Raw genomic sequence first — 20532 nt, 5'->3', positions numbered from 1 at the left:
ACCATTTTTGGGGTCCATAAATCATGTGGTGTTGGAGTTTCTTCTCCTGCTGTGGAGGTTTTGGGGGCTAGTTGTGGTGTTGTTGACTTTGCGTGGCAGAAGGCCGTTGGGATGGAGGAGGATGGATGGACAACAGTAAAAGGGAAAAAGTTCAAGCCCTCCATTCCATCTTTTGATGTCTTTACGTTCTTAAAAGACGGGACCAAAATGTCAATCTTAAGGCCTCACCTATTTGAGGTTGTCCCCCCCTTTTTGTTGGTTCTCCTAGCACTTCTGACCTATTGTTCTTTGTAGTTTGACATGGTTCAGAACTAACTGCCTATTTCTTTTGTAACCATGGGGTTTTAGGTTCCCGTTCAAAACCAATTTTGGTGGTTGAAGTGTACTGTGTTATCTGTGAGGCCACCCTGGTCACCTTGTTTTGGTTGGTGACTTGTTTCACCTTTGGGCTTTAGTATTTTTGTTTGGGCTTCACTGAAAATATTTTGATATATAAAGGGTTTCAGGCACCCTTCAAAACTTGTTTTCCTTAATCAAAAACAATATTGAAAGATCAAGTATTTAACCCAACATCATTGTCTATCAACACATGTATGACTCAGATTCAATAGATATGGACCTCAATGTGAAGGGCAGGGTTATGTGGATGGCTAAGAGCTTTGTCATCTTCTTCAAAAAATGAGAGGTTGTGCAGAGTGGAAATATGATTAACCATATCTTGGAATTTATCAGCATCAATATCAGTGGGGACACTAGTTGTACGTAATACTTTTTCTAGAATCTTCTTATGCAAATGTGACAACTATGGCATCTCAAAGATATTTGGGCAAGAGTACACTGAGTTGTTCCACAAGATTGTCAGTAGACTTGGCAATAGTAGAAGCTTGTTTGGAAGAGGAGGACCACAATTTCTCAGGATTAAATTTTTTGGAAGAATTTGGACCTCTAAGGATGACCTTAGGTTGGCTCTAAGTGACACAATTAGGTCTTTTTCCATGTGAAGTAGAACTTGCGCCTCTAAGCATGATCGTGGGTTTATGCTCACTAGAAGTGTCTTTGTGTGGAACCAACACCTTTTAAAATAACCTTAGGTCTCTCATCAACATTTGAGTTAGGCTCGTCATATTTTGGTTTCAACATGTGAATGCTTTCACTTACATGCTCAAGTTGATGTTTCTCCTTGCTCATTCTTGGGAAGAGGCTCCTTGAAATTCTTGTGATCAGAAATTTTAACAAGTCCACCTACACCAACCTTCTCACTCTCAATAAGGTCTTGAATGATACATTTCAGTTTGATACAATCGTTTTTACTATGACCCTTGTTCCTATGAAAATTGTAGTAGTGATCATCTCTCCACCAAGGAGGTTTGATATCAAGTTCATAGGGTTTTGAGTTGTTAGGTAGCATGATGATCTTATTGGCAACTAAATTTTAAATGATCATATCATAAGAATCTCCTAAAGGAGTAAAATCATGATTAGATTTTGACATCCGCATAGATTTAGGCTTGTTGGAGTCATTAATCCTAGCAGCCTCTTGTTGTTTTAGTACTAGCTAAGTTGAAGATAGGTTCCTTAGCCTTAGGCATATCGACCACCCCATTGTTGACAACATAATTGTTTTTTGTTCCAAGTTTTATTCTTGTCTTTTCCATTTCCATTTTCATTATTAGACTTTTCCTTGTTCAAAGTAATCTCTCTCTTCTTAATTGCAATGTCTTCTATGCAAAAGGCACTCTTGATCATGTCATTAAATGTGAGAAACACTTGCTTCCTAAGGTCATAGTGAACTTATGGTATAATATTGTTGACAAAGATGTCAATGTTCTCACCTTTGAGATGTTGTCGAGGATATCTATAATATAACTTTCTCCACCTTTGCAAGAAGGTAACAAATGGTTGACCTAGTTTTTGTTTAATGTTGCATAAGTCAAGCATCATGACAATATGTTGAATGTTGTAGGCAATAGTGTTGAGTAAACCTTTGAACAAGTTCATCAAAAGACTTAAGTAGGGGTGTGATCTCAGTTGACCATTCCATAGCTTGACTATTTAAACTCCTTGAAAAAAGTCTCATGAGATAAGTGTCATCGTGCATAAAGTCCATGCTTTAAGCGTAAAATTGCCTTATGTGGTCATGTAGATCCCCATTTCCATCATATTTTTAAGTCTTAGGGATCTCAATATCTTGGGGAAAAGGTGTCATATAAAGCCTCTTGTTAAAAGGAAATGGACATATAGATTCCATAGCCAAGAAGGACATAGGTTGTTTCTTATCTTTCTTCAAGTTTGACATTTTAGCCTTCAAGTCTTGGATCTCTTTCATGGAAATCTCAAGGGAAGTGGGTTATTTCTTTTCTATTAGTTTTTGAACGTCAAAGATATGTGGCAATTTAAATTCCCTTGAAGCCAAATGCATGAAGTATTGATCTTAATTTTGTTCTAATGTTTTGAGCATAAGTTTTTGGAAACAATCATCATGCTGAAATTATAAGAATCCATCATCAGTAATGGCATTATCTACTTCATTTCCATGTTGAGATCTATGTGAAGCATGTCCATTATTAGAAGATCTTGGTGGAGACTCGAAATCATTAAGATGTGACCTTAGAGTTCTAGGAGTGTTGTTTCCATTGTTTCCATTATTTACAAAGGGGTTGACATTAGCATTGTTATCTCCAAAGACGTTGGCATTGAGTCTAGTTGTCATAAGGTTTGCTTGTTCATCTATGTAGGCCCTTCTTTGTCTTTCCTTTGTCTTAATCTGTCGTTAAAGAGGTTTTCTAAGCATCTATTTATTTCTTCCCTAGATGGTGAAAGACAAACTATGTTCATTCAAAGTACTACCAAAGTGGCTAAGTGGATCAAACCAAGTTCCAATTTTATCTTCTTCTTCTTCGTCAAAGATAGGTTCAGTATAAAAGTGTGGATGACATGTACGCCTACTTGGGTAAGGTAATTCATCAAAGCTAATTGGAGGATGACTTCCTTGACCATTTTGATACCTAGTTGTAATTGGCATGAAAGAGATTGTATTCAGCCAATGATAACACAAGACAACTTGATATCCAAACTTAGAAAAGTGAAGTGTTTACTTTTCAAAGATAGAGAGTGATAGAAGATCAAAGTGACTTGTCAAGAAAAGTGTCCAAGTGGCAGGTAAATATCCAGTGTAGGACACTTGCGACTCGAGTCAAGAGATAAGTTAGTAGCTAAATATTTAGATAGAAAGATAAACATCTCTCCAAATCAAGAATGTAACCAAGATGCGAAGGTTACCTTTTTCAACTTAAATAATCCTTAACACACAAATTTCAGACTAAGGAACTCGGGTAGACCAAGTAGAGATACCCTAAACTAGCTAAGAATGAGTTTGAAGTAAAGCCAACTAAATTTAGCAATTGGACGAAATAGTTTAGGAAGCTAGATGACAAGACAACAAGAAATTTCATACGATACCTCTCAGGAGGCAGAATAATAGTTTAGCGCAAAATGATACTCTAGTAAGTAGCACTATGATAAACAATAGGATAATAGTATGATAGACCTTAAAGAGGCAATACGATACTTGACAGGGTCGTACAATATTTCTCACTAGTGGAGTATGACAATTTGACAACAGAGAAAGAATGTGACTTCTTTTTTTTCTCAAAAGGCCTTGTTTGACTGATTTTTCGACCAAGTGATCTAAAGTGACTATTATAGCAGTGTTGAATCCCAATTTTGACAACAAAGTAGCATTTTAACAGCAAGTTTTTGATAAGCAATTGTGATGCAAATACTTGCCTTCAAACAATTGAACAAGGGACAAAGCCACCTTGCCAATACAAGCACTTGTGAGGTCTGAAAGTAAAATCCTATGTTGAATCCCAATTTTCACAACAAAGTAGCATTTTAACAAGTTTTTGATAAGCAATTGTGATGCAAACACTTGCCTTCAAACAATTGAACAAGGGACAAAGCCACCTTGCCAATACAAGCACTTTTGAGGTCTGAAAGTAAAATCCTATGAAACCACTATTTATGTATACTCAGTTAGATTTCCACAGGTCTAACACATTCGAAAACACATGAAGAAAGATCTACCTAAGGTCATGGTTCAATACTCAATAGCTTAGCCTACAACTTGATGCTCCCTTGCCTCACACAAAGTGATTTCCCACAATAGATGTTGGTTTTCATATATGGGTCACCCCCATATATAGGAACACATATGGTGAGTGTAGATCTTGGGGTGATGTGGGTAGTCTGATTGATCCTTCCACCAAGATATTGAGTGACAAAATAGGGTAGCTTCTAACCTATGGTTCTTAGTAAAGGTTTAGTTCATAACACCCCTCCTGTACCCGATAGAGACCAAAGGCTTCACAGCCACAAGAGTGTTGTAAGCATACCCACCCAATGATTTCCTAATCCTCACAATCCCACAAGAACTTTCACCAAATAGATCTAGTGTTATGTCCCCAAAGGCTTTTGCCTTTTGTCAAGGGCCTTGTGATTATAGTGGGTCAGATAGCTAGGTTTTTTCTTGTTCCCACTTGGGTCGTTCCTATTGGTATCTTTCCAGCTATTATAGGCCCTCTAAAGGAAGAAATCTCACTAGGAGATGCAACACAAAGTGAATCCACAAAAGAAGAAAGAGAATTGCAAGGTCCTCAAGAATAGGTAAGGTCACAACTCTCAAACCACATATGATTCTTTAAAACACACCAAGTAAAGTCATTAAGATCACTAAAGAGTGAAATATCCCACTCACTTTCTTGATCCAATGAAGAGTCAAGATTTTTGATTTGTCACAAGGGAAAAGCATACTCTCCTATCAACAAAGGAACCTTACTTGTGAGTTTTATGTGCCTATGAAATGAAAGGGCAACAACTATATGCAAGCACAAGATGATGAAATGAAGACACAATAAAAAAAATTTCATTTTTGTGCTTGGACAACCCTGCAAACAAGTGTTAGTATCCCTTTTTGCAATTTTCTCCTTTTAGCAATGCAAGCAAACCCCTACAAAACCACAAGGTTAGGGCATCAAATAATCATGAAAACTCAAAGTAAACCCTGTGAAACCACTGTTAGAAGACCATAAAATCCAATGTGAAATCTTTGAAATGCAACCTAGACTCCCAGACTAGAGTGTAAGCAGGTCAATCAAGGCAACACTTCATCGGCTAACAAAGTTGCATGATATACCCCAAAGAAGTAGGACTATAGATTAGTCCAGTATGACACAGGGCATCAAACCAGTACAAAACTTTGCAGGAGGTAGAACAATAAAAGACAAAGAAGTAGGATACTCCAAAACTACTAAAGTATCGCATTGCAGTAGAATGATGTATCATACGACAGTAAAGTTTAGTATTGTATGATATCTTTGGTTATTAAACAAAAGTCAAAACCTACAAGAGGAAAATCCAATGAAAACAAGAAAAAAAGGAATTTAACCATTAAGTCTAGCCCCATGGCGGGCCCCAAAAATGTATGCTCAAAAGGTTGGCAAACTTCTATATATAGACCATTATTCTTGAGAAAATCCATAATGAAGAGCATCCCAAGAGGCCACCTATAGCTTCCTATCTATGACATGCAAGGATTCAAAGTTATATGATGGCTCTCAAATGAGCCTAGTTAAGCAACCCTTGTAAGGTGCACTATAGAACGAAAGATTCAAAAGAGTAGAGGCAGGAGTGTCAATATCCAAGAATCACAAGTATGCAATGTAAAATGCAAGCTAAGCTAAAAAGAATGAAAGAATTACAAACCTCTAATTAGACTATGTGAGCTAGCTAGTGCATAAAGGAAATCCAAGCTAAGAATGTGAGTAAAGTAAAGTGAGTGGAAATGTGCTCGAGTGTGAGTAAACAAAATGATAGCATAATATTAGAGCGCAAGCATGAGATATATGAGAGAGTGGGGAGAGAGCCTCCTTTTAAAGAGAAATGGGCGGTAGAGAATAAGAGGCAAAATCAATGGTAGTGTTTAAGAAGCGAAAGATGTGTGTGACAAGAAAGGAGATTCCACCCACCTTGAAAAGTGTGGCCTCACATTTGTAGACAAAAGTGTTTTTCTTTTATTTTTAAAATAGAAATAATCCTTGTCATGTGCACACTTAGGATAAGAAGGACTTTAGGGACTTTGTTTAATTAAAAGGGAACATGATCCTTTAATTAAATATGAACTAATGATAAAGTGATCAAATATAACTTATTTTGAATCAAATTAAGATTTGATCAAGGGTGGTAGATAAAAGAGATTTAATCTAGCATTTAGGAATTCAAAAATGTAGAAAGGGACCTCATAGTTTACTAGAGCATTTTTGGGTGATTACGCTAGGCAGTGTGCTTTAATGCATGTGCATTCCCCGTGTTCTATTTAACCTTTAACAAGGTTACTACTTCTGAGAGTATTCATTTTGTGGGTTCCATTTGCATCATGACCTTTCACCTAACATGGTTTCCATGATTTTTTTTAAAATGGTGTTATGAATTCTTCTGTTTTGTTTTTGTACATACTTTTCATTTCATTTTCTTTGTGGTTGAAGACTCAATTGATTAAAGGTAAAAACAAATTAAAACATTGACTCACCCACCCCCCCCCCCCCCCAGTGGTCCTTAATCTTGATGTAGAGGTCATGGACCTACACGCGCAAGGAAATGAGGAGAGATATAACACTCATCCAAATATGTAGATTACAAAACAATAGAACATGGAAATGCATAACATCTAATTACAAGGTCAACTATACTTGGAAATGACATAATCGTCATTATCTCAACGCCAACAAAAAGGCATAAGCATCTTCCAAGTGATACTCAACTACAAGCCTAGTTGTTGGAGAACCAGAGAGGGTATTTTTATTGTAAATGCACATCCTTGGATTACAAAGTTACAACATATCATGATAGACATCATATTTAAATCACAAACGAATGTGGATTGTGCATAAGCATACACCACAAATGCTAGTATAACATAACTAAACATTCTTAATTAGTAATCCTAGAATATTTTATAATTTACAAGTAATAGAGAAATAACCATTACAAAGCTTGTAACAAATTAATATATTACAACATTCATCAAATACTTATCACATTCATATGAATGTGTGGCAAGATGAACCCCTAAGCTAGAGTTCTCCAAAAGATTCAAAAATAAAACCATGAACACATTTAGCTAGAGGAAGCAATTGCAATGTGATGTATTTTTAAAAATATGTTATTTTAATAGCAACTAGATTTGGAAGAATTGAAATTGATGAAACATATTGGCATTTAGAATGACATAGAAAGAAAAATAGCTTGCCCTGATTAGAAACAAGTTGCGTTATATATACAACACTTTGTTTGTTGCCCCATCACTTCAAGAATCCAAGAACTATAATTTATGAATACAACATCTAAGGTGAGATTAGATGCCATGAAATACTGAAATGGCAACTTCAAGGTGGCATGAGATTTTCCACATTAAGAATGTAACCATCACATTAATAGTGGCATGGTATTCTCTTCTATTATTCAAATTGCATGTAATATATCCCCTTGAGTTAAATTGTTTCTTTTTGGCAAGAAAGTCCCATTTGGAATAGTTGCAACATCAAATATAATCATTAGTGGCATTTTAAGTCATGTAAGGAGTTAATCAAGAATGAACAAGGAATCAAAGATTGGGAGTACTTCATAGCTCATGCAAAAAAAGAAAAAAGAAAAAAGAAAAAAAAAAGTAGAATGCATTTGTATCTTTGTGCCCAAAACGATACAAAAAGAAATAATTGAGGATGGGGAACACCACACAATTAATAACCCTTGTCAAGGAATAGAGCTTGGGATAAAATTATATCTTAAACCCAAAGAAATCAAATAAAGGTATCTTAATAACCCTTGTCAAGGAATAGAGCTTGGGATAAAAATATATCTTAAACCCAAAGAAAACAAATAAAGGTATCTTTACATAACTCGTCTTCAGACTTGTAGCCAAAAACAAATGTCCAGGTTCCATTGAGCAATGTAAAGAGGAAAAAACTTATTGCTTAGTGTAGCAATGAATCAAAGTGTTATGTTCAACAAATCATTCACAAAAAAGATAGATTGGAACAAGACTAACCGCCTCTCATGGATCCATTTATTAGTAATATCATATTTCCACAATCCATTTGTAATATGAGATTTTTGCTTCTAGATTTGATTGTATGTTTTTTTAGTATCAACATTTCACTATAACCAACACTAAAAAGATAAATGAAAGAAAATATCAATATTTAGGGATTGCAATGATCTTACTCAATACAATCAAATAAGAATCAATCCGAACTTGTCAACTAGATAAGATAATAAAGTGTGAGATCTTGAGAACTAGAGTTAAGAATAATTTATAACTCATGCTACAATATCAAGTTAGCGATATTCTCACATATCTGACTTCAAAAAAAGTATATGAACGAAAATGTTGGATGCAAGGATTAAGGATACCAAGAAGGAACTCGTGATGAAAAGGGTGTAGATAAAATTATAACCAAACTCGTACATTTAAAAGATAACATAGCTAAAAGGATCAAGGATAAATGGAATCATTATCAAGAGGCATGCATAAATGGAATCATTGCCGAGAGGCATCCAACTGAAAAAACATTTCAATTGCAACTCCAAAATCAAAAGACAATTTAGTGTAAATTGTAAAAGCGAGGGCATTGGAGAAAAAGCATACTAAGAAGAAAAACTCTAAAAATCTAAAAACCTATCCAATAGTTGAAATATAAACCACTCCAAGCTTAGCAATTTTGAGGCTTTTTGACAACATCCACCATCAAAAGGAAATATGGAGAATAATAAAAAGCACACTTAATGTGAGCTTTGACTAAAGCAAACCCATAAGAACAAAAGTTCATCACCGTTACAAATGATGGTCAAAATAATGAAAAGACACATATATTGGAGCTATGACTCAAGCAAATTTAGGCACTACAAAGTTGGGACCCAACACTAGATTTATATGAAACACAAGTTGAACCCTTCCACCCTTCTACACTACCATTGTAGTGTCAACAATGAATAGTTGTCGCAAGAATTCTAGTACAAAGATTAGTTTGATCAACATATTTAACATAAATGAGCCAACAAAATAAGCATTTACCCCAATACAAAGAACTCTTAGTATCCAAAGTTTGTTTCAAATCTTGAAGGCCTTAGCACCTTCATAGCATCCTTTAAGAGCCTAGGCACATCTTTGGGAATTTGATTTGACATCATATAACCATAAAGGTAACTTGGAGTATCCAACTCATCTTTAGACTTATAGCCAAAAACAAACGTCTCGGTTCCATTGAGCAATGTAAAGAGGAAAAAACTTATTGCTTAGTGTAGCAATGAATCAAAGTGTTATGTTCAACAGATCATTCACAGAAAAGTTAAATTGGAACAAGACTAACCGCCTCTCATGGATCCATTTATTAGATTATCAGATTTCCACAATCCATTTGTAATATGAGATTTTTGCTTCTGGATTCAATTGTATGTTTTTTTACTATCAACATTTCACTATTACATTCTCTCTTCCTGATGATGGATCACAAAGTGTTATTTGAAACATTGATGCTTAAAAACATACACACAATTAAATCCAGAAGCAAAATTTCATATGATCCATTTATTTCTGGCATTTGTATCGGGCATTAACAAGTCAATCTTTTGGCACAAGGGAAAATGTGTTCCAGCAGTAATCAAAGCTGTGTGTAATAGCTGAAAATCTTTTCCTTGTCAATCACAGAAAACTAAATTAGGAAAAAACTACCAGAACATTCCCCTTCGGATACAAGACATGGACCAACTGCCTCCCATGGATGCATTTATCTCTAGTGTTTGTAAGAGGAATTAACAGGTCGATCTTTTGGCACAACAGAAAACATGTTCCAATATCCACAATTGTTCTAGAAACGAGTCACCCCATCCTAGGTACTCATAAAATTAGTTTCACTTATTTAGGATTAATCTAAAAGATCGAATCTTAATCAACTGGTGTGACAAAATCAGTATAGCCTTTTTTTAAGGCGGTTTCAAATTAAATAAAATCTTGAAATTTCAGGAGCCAGTAAAAATAGCTGGTTTAGGAATTCAAATTTTATATTTTTAACTGCTTAAGATTTTATTTTCTGGTTCTGTATGTATATCAGTACTCAATCATTGCCAAACAATCCTTTTGCTTCACATGATTTGTCAGAACATCGATGATTTGTGAAGGTGAAACAAAATTGTTTAAATCCATTACAACTTAATCTGAGTATCAAATTTGCCTGTGAAAAAAAACCATATCTAGACTTTAAACATACTAGCATTATAAAACTTACCGACCCATACATCCATTCTCAAGCAGGAGTACTTGATGCTTCCTGAAAAGAAACCTTAGGATTTTGTGGGATTTATTGTAACTTGATTGTTCTAAGATATTTGACTTGCTTTTGTATTGTTCCAATTGTGATTGTTTGCAAAGCGAAAGAAAAAATATTTAATGTCAAATTTATTCCAATGGTTTGTTCTTCACCACAGCCTCGATTTTGTCCATCACCTCAGGAGTGAGAAGGGGAATCACTTCTAGAGCCTTTATATTTTCCCTTATCTGCAGTTCAATCAAATCCGATCAAAAATCTATACCTCAATGTGAAGATTCCCCCTTTCAAGCAAAACCATATTTACCCTCTACACCCCCTTACAATACATTTCTGATTAGTGTGAGAAAACTGAAGCCTGCCTAATTGTCTATCCAATTCGAATTTCCACAACTGCTCCTAAAAATTTTAATTGACAGAAGTAATAGCCCAAACTGCTTAGAATACCTGGTTTTCCTTAGAGGCACCAGTGAGAACAGTGCTCACATTTGGATTTGCTGCGCACCAAGCAAGGGCCAACTGTGACAAAGATACCCCCAACTCCATTGCAATGCCCTTTAGCGCATCAACTTTTCGCAGCTTGTCATCAACCAGTGAGTTCTTTAGATGCTGTACATGAATCCACACTAAACAGATCAGGAAACTATTAAAAAAGGTAACTTATATAATAATCTCAAATGAATATACTGGTTTAAATAATACCTGATAATCTTTCAGTGCAAAGCGACTATCAGATGGTATGTTATCTTTACCATATTTCCCACTCAAAAGCCCTGAAGCTAATGGACTGAACGTTGTCAAACCCAAGCCATAGTCCTTATATAGTGGCATAAATTCTACCTCAACCTGCAATGTATTTATAAAGCATTTGTTATGTCAACAAAAGAAATATTATAGCCCCAACAGCAACAATTAAATAGGCAAATCAAATCATCTTACTGTCTATTTGGATCAGAAACATCTTATAGCCCCATATAAATATTATAAACCTCAAATTCAAAATCATTGTGTAACCATACATCTCTCCATGACTTTAATATGTCATCTTTCAATCGAGTAGGTCCTGAGAACTCCCAAAGTACTTTGAAGAGTTAGCAAACAATCGTTATTTATTTCAAGAATTACAAAGTCCTCTTGCACAGGAAACTCATTCTTTACTTACATCTAGCTACACACTTGACAATAGATATTTTACCGATATATCTTTATGCAAAACACAAATGAAATAATTTTGACTGCCGCTTACCACCATCAAAGGTCCCAGTGATGCCACAAGTAAAACCTTATATCTAGCAGTTGTAGAACCCTAAATCTTTTATTAAGTAGATCAATCTATCATCTATTCCATGTCCTCTGTTTTTTGTTGCTTTCAAGGCACTTAATGTTGCGAAGCCTAACATGGTAAAACGGGAGCCCCTCATTCTTACTTCACATGTTGGAAAATGATGTTTTAATTACACTAGATTCCCAACAAAGGGTATCCTTCCTATAAGTGCTGCTTTTGCAATGCACCAAATTATTTAATGATTTATACAGATCCAACTATGTAATTTGGAATCAATCTTCATCAACCCATGTTTCATGAGTACCGCTCCAAAAACATCAGTCACTCTTGAGCATGAACTAATCAAGCTCAAACATTCATAACCATGGAATTTCTGCCCACAATCAAACCCATTTAGCTTAATACCCCATTTAAAAAACCTTAAGCAGGTGTTACACCCAATGAAACATTCATATTTCATAGCAAGTGTTTTAATTATGTAGTTTCAAGTCAAACTTCATCAACCAGTATTTCATGAGCAATAAGTAGTTCAGAAGATAACACCTCTCCTAACCATGAATAGTTCCCTAACACAAAGTACATTTTGGTGATGCTCACATGGGTGAAGCACCAAAAAGATTTAAGTTACCCATTCTAGTACAATTATGTAATGGAACTCTGAGGAGGTCACCCATTCCAGTACAACTCTGGCTCAAGTGTTCTCAGCCTTAGATATTCTCTATAATCAATCCCACTTGGCTTACTAGACCATTTGCAAAAACCTTCAATAAATGGTGTGCTTAAATGATGCAAAAGAATTTCACAAATATAGCCATCAGCATCAATCAAAGATATTCTTTCTTTTGTACAGTTTCGGGCTTTTGTGATCTAACCCTATTTTCCATGGGCAAAAGGCAATCTCTATTGTTCAACAATTCAATTTGTTAGTGAACAGATTTGTCCTTCGGAAAGAAATGTTAAGTTGTAAACAATGACTCGATATGCCCGGAAAGAAGAACAAAGTGTACTAACAGTTGGATGAGTTATCATTGATTGATAAATCTCCTCTGAATTAAGAGGTACAGCTCCCTCATAAAAGATATTCAATGAATGTGGTAAACTGATTATGTCTTTAACTTGAAGAGACGGGGGGTTTTCTAACATTCGCTCATCACCATGGGATGAATGTGATTATGAAGATTAAATAACATAAAGAGGGAAGCAACAACTGATAGCCATAAGACCATTTATTCAATCCTCTTCACATCACAGAGGAAATAGGGAAAAAGATTGTTTTATTCTGCAATTATGAATGACCACAAGACTGCATTCAAAACATGAAAGAAGTGATCGTATGATTGACTCCAGTCCAAGAAATGGGTTTTCAGACCATAGGATCTGGCCAATACAAATTTCTATTCATTCTGAATATATAACAAGAAAAGTCAAAAGATTATTCTGTCCCTGCGATTACAAATGAACTACAGAAAGTAAAATTAATCCCCTATCCCCTGTTACAGTCAGAAAATCTTTCTTCCCTGCAGCAGCCTCAAGACTTGCAGACTGGAAAGAAGAACCCCCTTACCAGTGATGAGAAATTGTGAATTAGTAGTTTTCTCACTTCTGCATCCCGATGACTTTTCAGTTGTCAAAACTGATTCTTGGTAACCGAATACATTGCTTTTAAACTTTCTAAAGCTTGTTTTTATAAGCTTATTGAAGTTATTATGTGTCTTTATAATGTTTATATTTAAACAAAACATTATAAGTGACATTTTATAACAATTCCGCATCATGAGACGTTCGGTTTATTCATCTTCATGAGACACTCTGAGTACCATGTCTCTCTCATGTCTACCGTGATTTGAAACCTGAAACTAGAAGGCTCTAGATGTATTAGTACCCATATCTTCTACGTCGTGTCTTCGACTACAGTTCACCTAGGTGACTTCCTCTATGCTCTAACTATGGGTATTGTGATCAGTAATCAACACATCTCGAGTGCCCACTATGTCGACTTGGCACTTGGTACATTTATCCCGAGCACCCTTTGAGCCATGAATACATCGACTTATATCTGTCATCCCCAATACTTTGAACATGCCCCTATAAGAGACATTGTGGATGCCATTGCGAATCACAGATTATGACCAGATCCAGATGGTATTTCTCCTTTTGGTGCAATTCAATAAGCTCCACTTTTGATGGCGTGTGGTGATTGGAAATGAACATGATCCAAATGTGGAGTTACCTAGCATCACTAACGTGGCGTTCTAACAAACATCAAGCACACCGACTGCATACATCAACATTTATCAAGTATAGTTGGGCTCTCTTCTGGAGACATCCTGACAAATTGATTACATGCTTTCCTTGTATATCTATGAGTAGAATTTGATTAGTGATCACCCGATGAGGCTCCACGCGGCTTGGAAAGTGGAGTTCCAAAACATGTAACCTGGTTAATCACTCACTAGCTTGGCGATCGAGCACATTCTTCAACTGCTATCAAAATCATGAATTATCTCTTATGGTGCTCAATGATTTTTGACATGAGCGCGAACTCATATATGCTATAGCACGCCTGTCTCCCTGAATCATACAGGGCTCAATCACATATTACCTTCTTTGTTATCATATCTCAACCCACATCTATGCCGACTCTTATGCATCTTGCGCTTTTGGAAGTGCTTTCATCACTAAAACTAATTCCTTCATTCATAATTGTGAACATAGGGTGTGAAACGGCTTTGGGCATTTTGTCAAACAATTTTCTTATATCATCTATGCGTATTGTTGAATTGTAATCTATAAACTTCAACTGCGGTTCTTGATGGAAGCTCGTTTGAAGGATATGAATAGAGGATGCTGATACCCAGGCTGGAACTTTACACTTTGATGGAGACGAGGCATTATGTTTAACTCAATACACCAAATTCTTACATCTGCAATTTGCTCAAACAAAGAACAGGACATGTAACTCAATCAATGCTCGCATTTCGCATATAACTCATGTCTTCGTCTTAGGCTTGGCGGCTTCACACACTCCACTGCACATGTTATTTTCCACCTTTTAACATTGACTTACCAAGGTTCAATAGCAGAATGATTGGGGTCATTTGTATAAGACATTATTCTCCACATCTTGCATTGCCCGAATGGAGGTCTTCAATTTGAACACGTTTCCCTAATGATCTTGGTTGTGGGTTGCATATCTTGCGGATCTCTCGCCAATCACAGCACCTTTAATACTTGCATATATTGATATATTCTTAAAATACCTCCCTTACGCCGCTTGGGGTCCCAAGTGTGGTCATCTTTCATACGAGAGAGATTTCATATATACTATAGCCATGCTTTCCTCTTTGAATCATATCAACCCATTGTGAAAAAGGGAAGTGAACGGCTCTGAACTGTGTCAACTTTCATATTCCTGCCAAGATAACCATCAAATAATTCATCACAATATACATACCATCGGTTATTGTGAATTGCCAAGGAGGCTGATGATCTTGAGGTCAGCAACATCTAGATTTTTTAACTTGACACAATGCTTGTATACCCAAGCTGACAACCTGGAGCTCTGAAATTAAATCATCAAATTACTAAGGAACCATTTGTCAAGACATGGCATCATTATGAGACTTTTGAATATTTGAATCTGCACACGTGAACACGCACTTGGAAAGATGATTTGCGTATTGAATTCTGAATCTAGAACTCTGCTTCTGCATATCAAACCTTGAACTTGGAATCATTGAATTTGAACCTGTACTTACAGACTTGCAGTTCTGAACCATGCATCTCAACTTCGAACCTTGAAGCTGAGGGCCCACACTTTGAAAGCTTGAACTCTGAACTTGAACCCTGAATTAATGAACTAGGATCTGAACCTTGATTCTTTGAACTGCAAGCTCAATTTCGAACTTTGAACTTGAACCTCTGAACTTCGAGGTTCAGAGTTCAGGTTCAACATATCATCAAACACTGTCTTCCTCACAAGTCAAAGTATACAAAAACATCATTAGCAATAAAAACCAACCAAAGATTCCTTTTATGGGATTGATTTTGAAGTTTGAAAATCGAGTGCTTAAAGCATGCTTACACAATTCAAATAATTTTCCCCCTCAATTGTGCTTAATCATGGAGTTTCCCTCAATCAAAAACACTTAACTTGCTGTCTAGCCTTCAACAAGTGTTTTGCCTTGTTGACCTAGGAACATATCAAGAATCTACCTATCACAATCAATCAAAAAACAATTCTTGAAATTTTGGGTTTTTGTGATCTGGCCCTGTGTGTAGGTGCATGATGCTATCTATAATCTTTAAAAACTCAAGTTATAAAGTTTTCCCTCTTGCTTGGGCATTCACCTTGATTGTGATCTTGAAGTGCCCCATTTGACACCTGTACCTAAAGTAAAGAACATGCCCAATGAGATTTTGTGGGGTCGGTACACTCAAAACCACTCAAGTTTTGCAATAACACTGAAAGCTGTAGGTGAGAAGCTTCCCGCTGCTGCATGCCAGTACACGTGTGTACTCGCTGTATTTCCTTGGTTTTGTGACATTTGTGTTGAACCTGTATTTTTTTCCTTTGAAGCTTCGTTTTCAAAAATTTGAGTTTTCAAATGTTGCATGGCTATAATCCTTTTAGGTTCCTTTAAACAAGTTATGTTTGGTGGAAGTGTTGAGCATTCTATGCATGAAGCTAGTACAGCAAACATTCTTGAAAGATCTTGCTCAGAAACAACAATCTTCTTTTAAAAAAAGAGAATTTAATGATTTCAAAATTAATTGTTGTCTTCCTTGGATCAAGGGAGCTCCTGTAGTTATTTTTAATCTAGACTATTGCCAAAGATTTGAACTCCTTCAAAGACATGTTCTCATTTGAAAGTTAATGGGAGTTCAATTAAGTTTATGATTACTTGAAGATTGAGCACATAGAGCTTGGTTGATTGGAGGAGACATGAAAATTACTCTAGCTGCCAATGGGTAATTTTTTGTTTCCTTCTATAGTATTGCTGATTGGTCTCACATTTTTTATGGATGCCCTTAATTATTCAAGCATGTTGGACTTTTCATGAACCTTGGCATCTAGATTTTATTCTGACAGCAGAACAACCATATAAAGTTCCGGTTTGGATTTGTTTATTTGCTCTGCCACCGAATTTTTGGATAGATGAGTGCTTAAAAATCTTGGGGGATTCTTTAATTACCTAGTTAGGTACCTTATGGATTATTAGGCAGAAAATAATCTCTAGTTATGCCCATATCTATATTCAATTGTATTTGAATAATCCCCTGCTAGAGGCTCTTAATATCTAGGTGGGAGATATTGTTTGGCATCAGACCCTTGATAATAAGTCCATTCCTTTGATGAGTTGTAAGGAGCGCCATATTATGGACATCGTTTTCAAGATTGCCCATAGCTGAGATCTGATGATAATCTTCTATGAAGATGCCACGAGAAGATAAAAAGGTAAGTGCCAGATTTAGCAAGCTAGTCAAGGTTCTATTGCTTCTCCTCATGCAAATGGCTTTACCATGGCACATATGAAAGGTAAGTTTTATCCTCTGCCACACCCTAAAGGGAATAAAACTCCTGCTCAGAACAAAAATTAATTTTACTATTTTCAGAGAAATTCCTACTAGATTGTAGAATGGACATACTAAAAACCAGAAGAAGATGATAGAAAATCAAGGAAACGATGAAACAATGCAGGACCACAATAGTCATGGACAACTGCAGGATACAAAATACAAACCTATTTAATAAGCAGCCTGATCATATTGTGCAAGACTTTCTACTTTCTGGGAAGTTTTTGAATGTGACTACAACTATTGTTAATGTCAACCATGCCCCTTTATCACCAAGTAAGCCTGTTGTTTCTACCCAAAACTATCTTTATATTCCTAATACTTCTCAAAATCTTGAAATTCAGGAAACACTTTTTTCCTTTGATATGCTTGAACGTGTACCCAAAAACTCCTATTATGAAATTTGATAAACAAGATCATCTTTTATTATGAAATCAAAATCTTTCAAAGAAAATAAGATGCTTCTACGTGGGCTTTTGGTATTAAACAAAGTCAAAATAAAAAACATGAGAGACACAAGGCTCTCACAGTAGGGTTTAAGGGTGACCATGAAAAATCCAAACTTTAAAGAACAACTTTTGGCTTTAAGTCTCCTAAAATAATTAGATCCATCCTGTTGTAAGGTTTTATTTTTAACACCGTTGTCCCATTACAAATGGGGACCCCCTCTTTTTCCTTGTAGTCATTAGGATTTGGCACTAAAGTTGGCAGTTCGGAGCTTTAAAAGATTGAGGGCTGACTAAGAGATCAAGTTGCAATTTAAAGCAGGAGTTTTAAAATTAAAGGTCCTTTGGAATTGAGTTGTAGTGGGTTGAGCCAGAAATCCCAAGTTTATTAATATTTTGGCTAGTCAAATAGTCCATACTCCATAATTTGTTATAAAGGCATATTTTATGCATAAGGAACTTTTAATGTGAGTTTTGTTCGACTAAACCATGCAGAATCAAATACTGTTTTGAATAGAAACACCAAACACTCAATCCTCTCTTGATATAAGGTCATCTCTCATGCTATTCATTTTCAAGTTGCCATGCCTTAGCATGATTTTGGATCAATTTTGAGTCATTAAGGAGAAGGGTGGAAATCTTAAGGAGACGGGATTTCCATGGTGGGAATCCTCTTGTTAGAGAACTTCCACCGAGACCATAATTGCAGCAGTTATTCTTAAAAATCACCAATTTTTCTTCTCTTCATCATTTTACATTATATCAATCAGTTTGTTGCCTTAGCAAGGATCTCCCACAATCAAGTTTGTGCTACATCCCATTGTCCTAAGGCAAAATCTTGAGAGTTTTGGGGAGAAATGATAGCTGGTTGAAATCCTAGAGTTTGAGGATTTCCACCAATTTAGAAATTTGCTCACAATCCTTCTACAATATCCCAAGCATGTAAACCTTTCTTACTTAGACTAAAACTCTACCCTCTCACTAGGACTTAAGCTACAAAAATACCTCACAAGGACATCAAAACCCGCCCACAAACACTAGACAAATATTACTTCCTAGTCGGTCAAAATTGTTCAAACTCACCCTAAGACTTGGAAACATGAAAGTGTTGCGAACTAAAACCAACTAAGACGACTCCTACTTGCTAAAGAAAAAAGAGGGGGTTCCCATTTGCAATGGAGCGATGGTGTGAAAACCCCACAATGGGACCTTAAAATCTTTAATAAGAAAGATCTTTCTGTTAGTGAAATAGGATCTGTAACTTGTAATAGCACTTGTGAATATTTATGTGTTTTTCAAGTTACTATTCCAATGAATATATATATGATATAAAGAGGCATGCCTCTTGAAGAGACATGTCTCTTTAATATATTAACTTACATTAGTTATAGTTATAACACAATAATATACTCTCAATTTATTATAATGAAATATATATATATAATATATATATATATATATATATATATATATATATATATATATATATATATATATATATATATATATATATATATCACTCTTAATATAAGTTAATTATTCCATATATAACATTGTCATATATTATATATCTCATATATATATAATATAATTTATTCAACAGAATTATAACATTAACACTCCCTCTTAATGAAGAAGGATAAAACACATAGATATTACACCATAGGTAATATTTCAAAAATAATACATATAGGAAATCTTTGATCAGAAGATTTCTAGAATATGATATCATGTAAGTATTGGTCTATCAGAATATCAACATATGATATTCACCAATTACTATTTGATATCATATTTGGTAACATGAGCATTGGCCTATCAAAATATCAATCAAATGACATTCACCAAATACTCTGAGTAATGGCCTATCAGAACATCAACTAAATGATATCCACCAAGTACTCAATGTGGTAATGGCCTATCAAAATATCAAGGCAAGATATACACCATGTACCGTAAAATATATCTATACAAGCAACTTGTAGATAATCAAATTAATGATATCAACCGCCTAGTTGTTGATTTATAAGATAAAGCCTTTACATGAAACAATTTCGCAAAAATGAATCATGCTACAAGTTATTGTAAGGATGTCACTTTATAACAACTTCTCCTAATACAAGTGATAATCATTTGGAAGTCGTTACTTCTTCATGATGTACACAGGGGGCAGGCTCATACATGTATGACATCAAAAGTTCACATGAAGTCTCCATGAATACTATCATGTGGTGTTGTCACAACATTCACCATAAGCATATCAGAGAATAAGGTTTCTCCCTCTTAGTTTGATATCAACTTTTCTGACCTCTTAGCACAAGGTTCTCTCCAATGAAGTATCAGACTTCCTCTAAATCTGTTATCATCCTTCTAATCTCTTGGTAGCAAGTCATGTCATGCTTCCCTAGTTCAATGGGTATCCTAATAGCATAAAGCCTTCCAGCCTACATACATGAGACTTTATCCCATGAATCATAGTCTTTTAGCTATTATAGTTTCGGACTAGTGTTGAATCCATCAATAAGGTCTACTCCTTCTGAACCAATATCATCAAAAGTTTGATATAAGCATTTTAATTTTTTGCTCCCTCTCTTTTTCCAAGGTTGCCTCTAATGAACTATCAGACGCCCTCTCATAATTTCACTCATCCAGGATATTTGCTTCAAGAAACTCACATTATCCAACCTAATCATCGAATGATTCGTGAATCCTAAATCACCACTTCTTTGGAGCTACTTATCATAAGATTGAGTCTACACAATATTTGGTAGCATACCTAATGTACCAATCTTCTTTTCCTGCAAGAACATCCTCAGAGACAAAGGAAAAGATCAAGGCAAATAGC

General features: G+C 35.5%; 1 protein-coding gene across 1 annotated transcript in view; it reads right to left on the bottom strand.

The window, feature by feature from the left end:
* Positions 1–10112: 10112 nt before the first annotated feature.
* LOC149534219 (putative voltage-gated potassium channel subunit beta) overlaps positions 10113–20532 on the bottom strand; it is a 46018-nt gene continuing 35598 nt past the window's right edge. Inside the window, exons 2-4 of the mRNA XM_089805234.1 lie at positions 11082–11225; positions 10827–10988; positions 10113–10609 (exon numbers count right to left, since the gene is read on the bottom strand). Coding sequence (XP_089661360.1) covers positions 10511–10609; positions 10827–10988; positions 11082–11225 — 405 coding nt within the window. The 3' untranslated portion in view covers positions 10113–10510. The remainder of the gene's footprint in view (positions 10610–10826; positions 10989–11081; positions 11226–20532) is intronic.

Source organism: Cupressus sempervirens, chromosome 10, assembly GCF_028749045.1.
Source record: "Cupressus sempervirens isolate cs-2001-9-10 chromosome 10, ASM2874904v1, whole genome shotgun sequence".
Lineage (NCBI taxonomy): Eukaryota > Viridiplantae > Streptophyta > Pinopsida > Cupressales > Cupressaceae > Cupressus > Cupressus sempervirens.
This window is presented reverse-complemented; position numbering and strand designations above follow the sequence as displayed.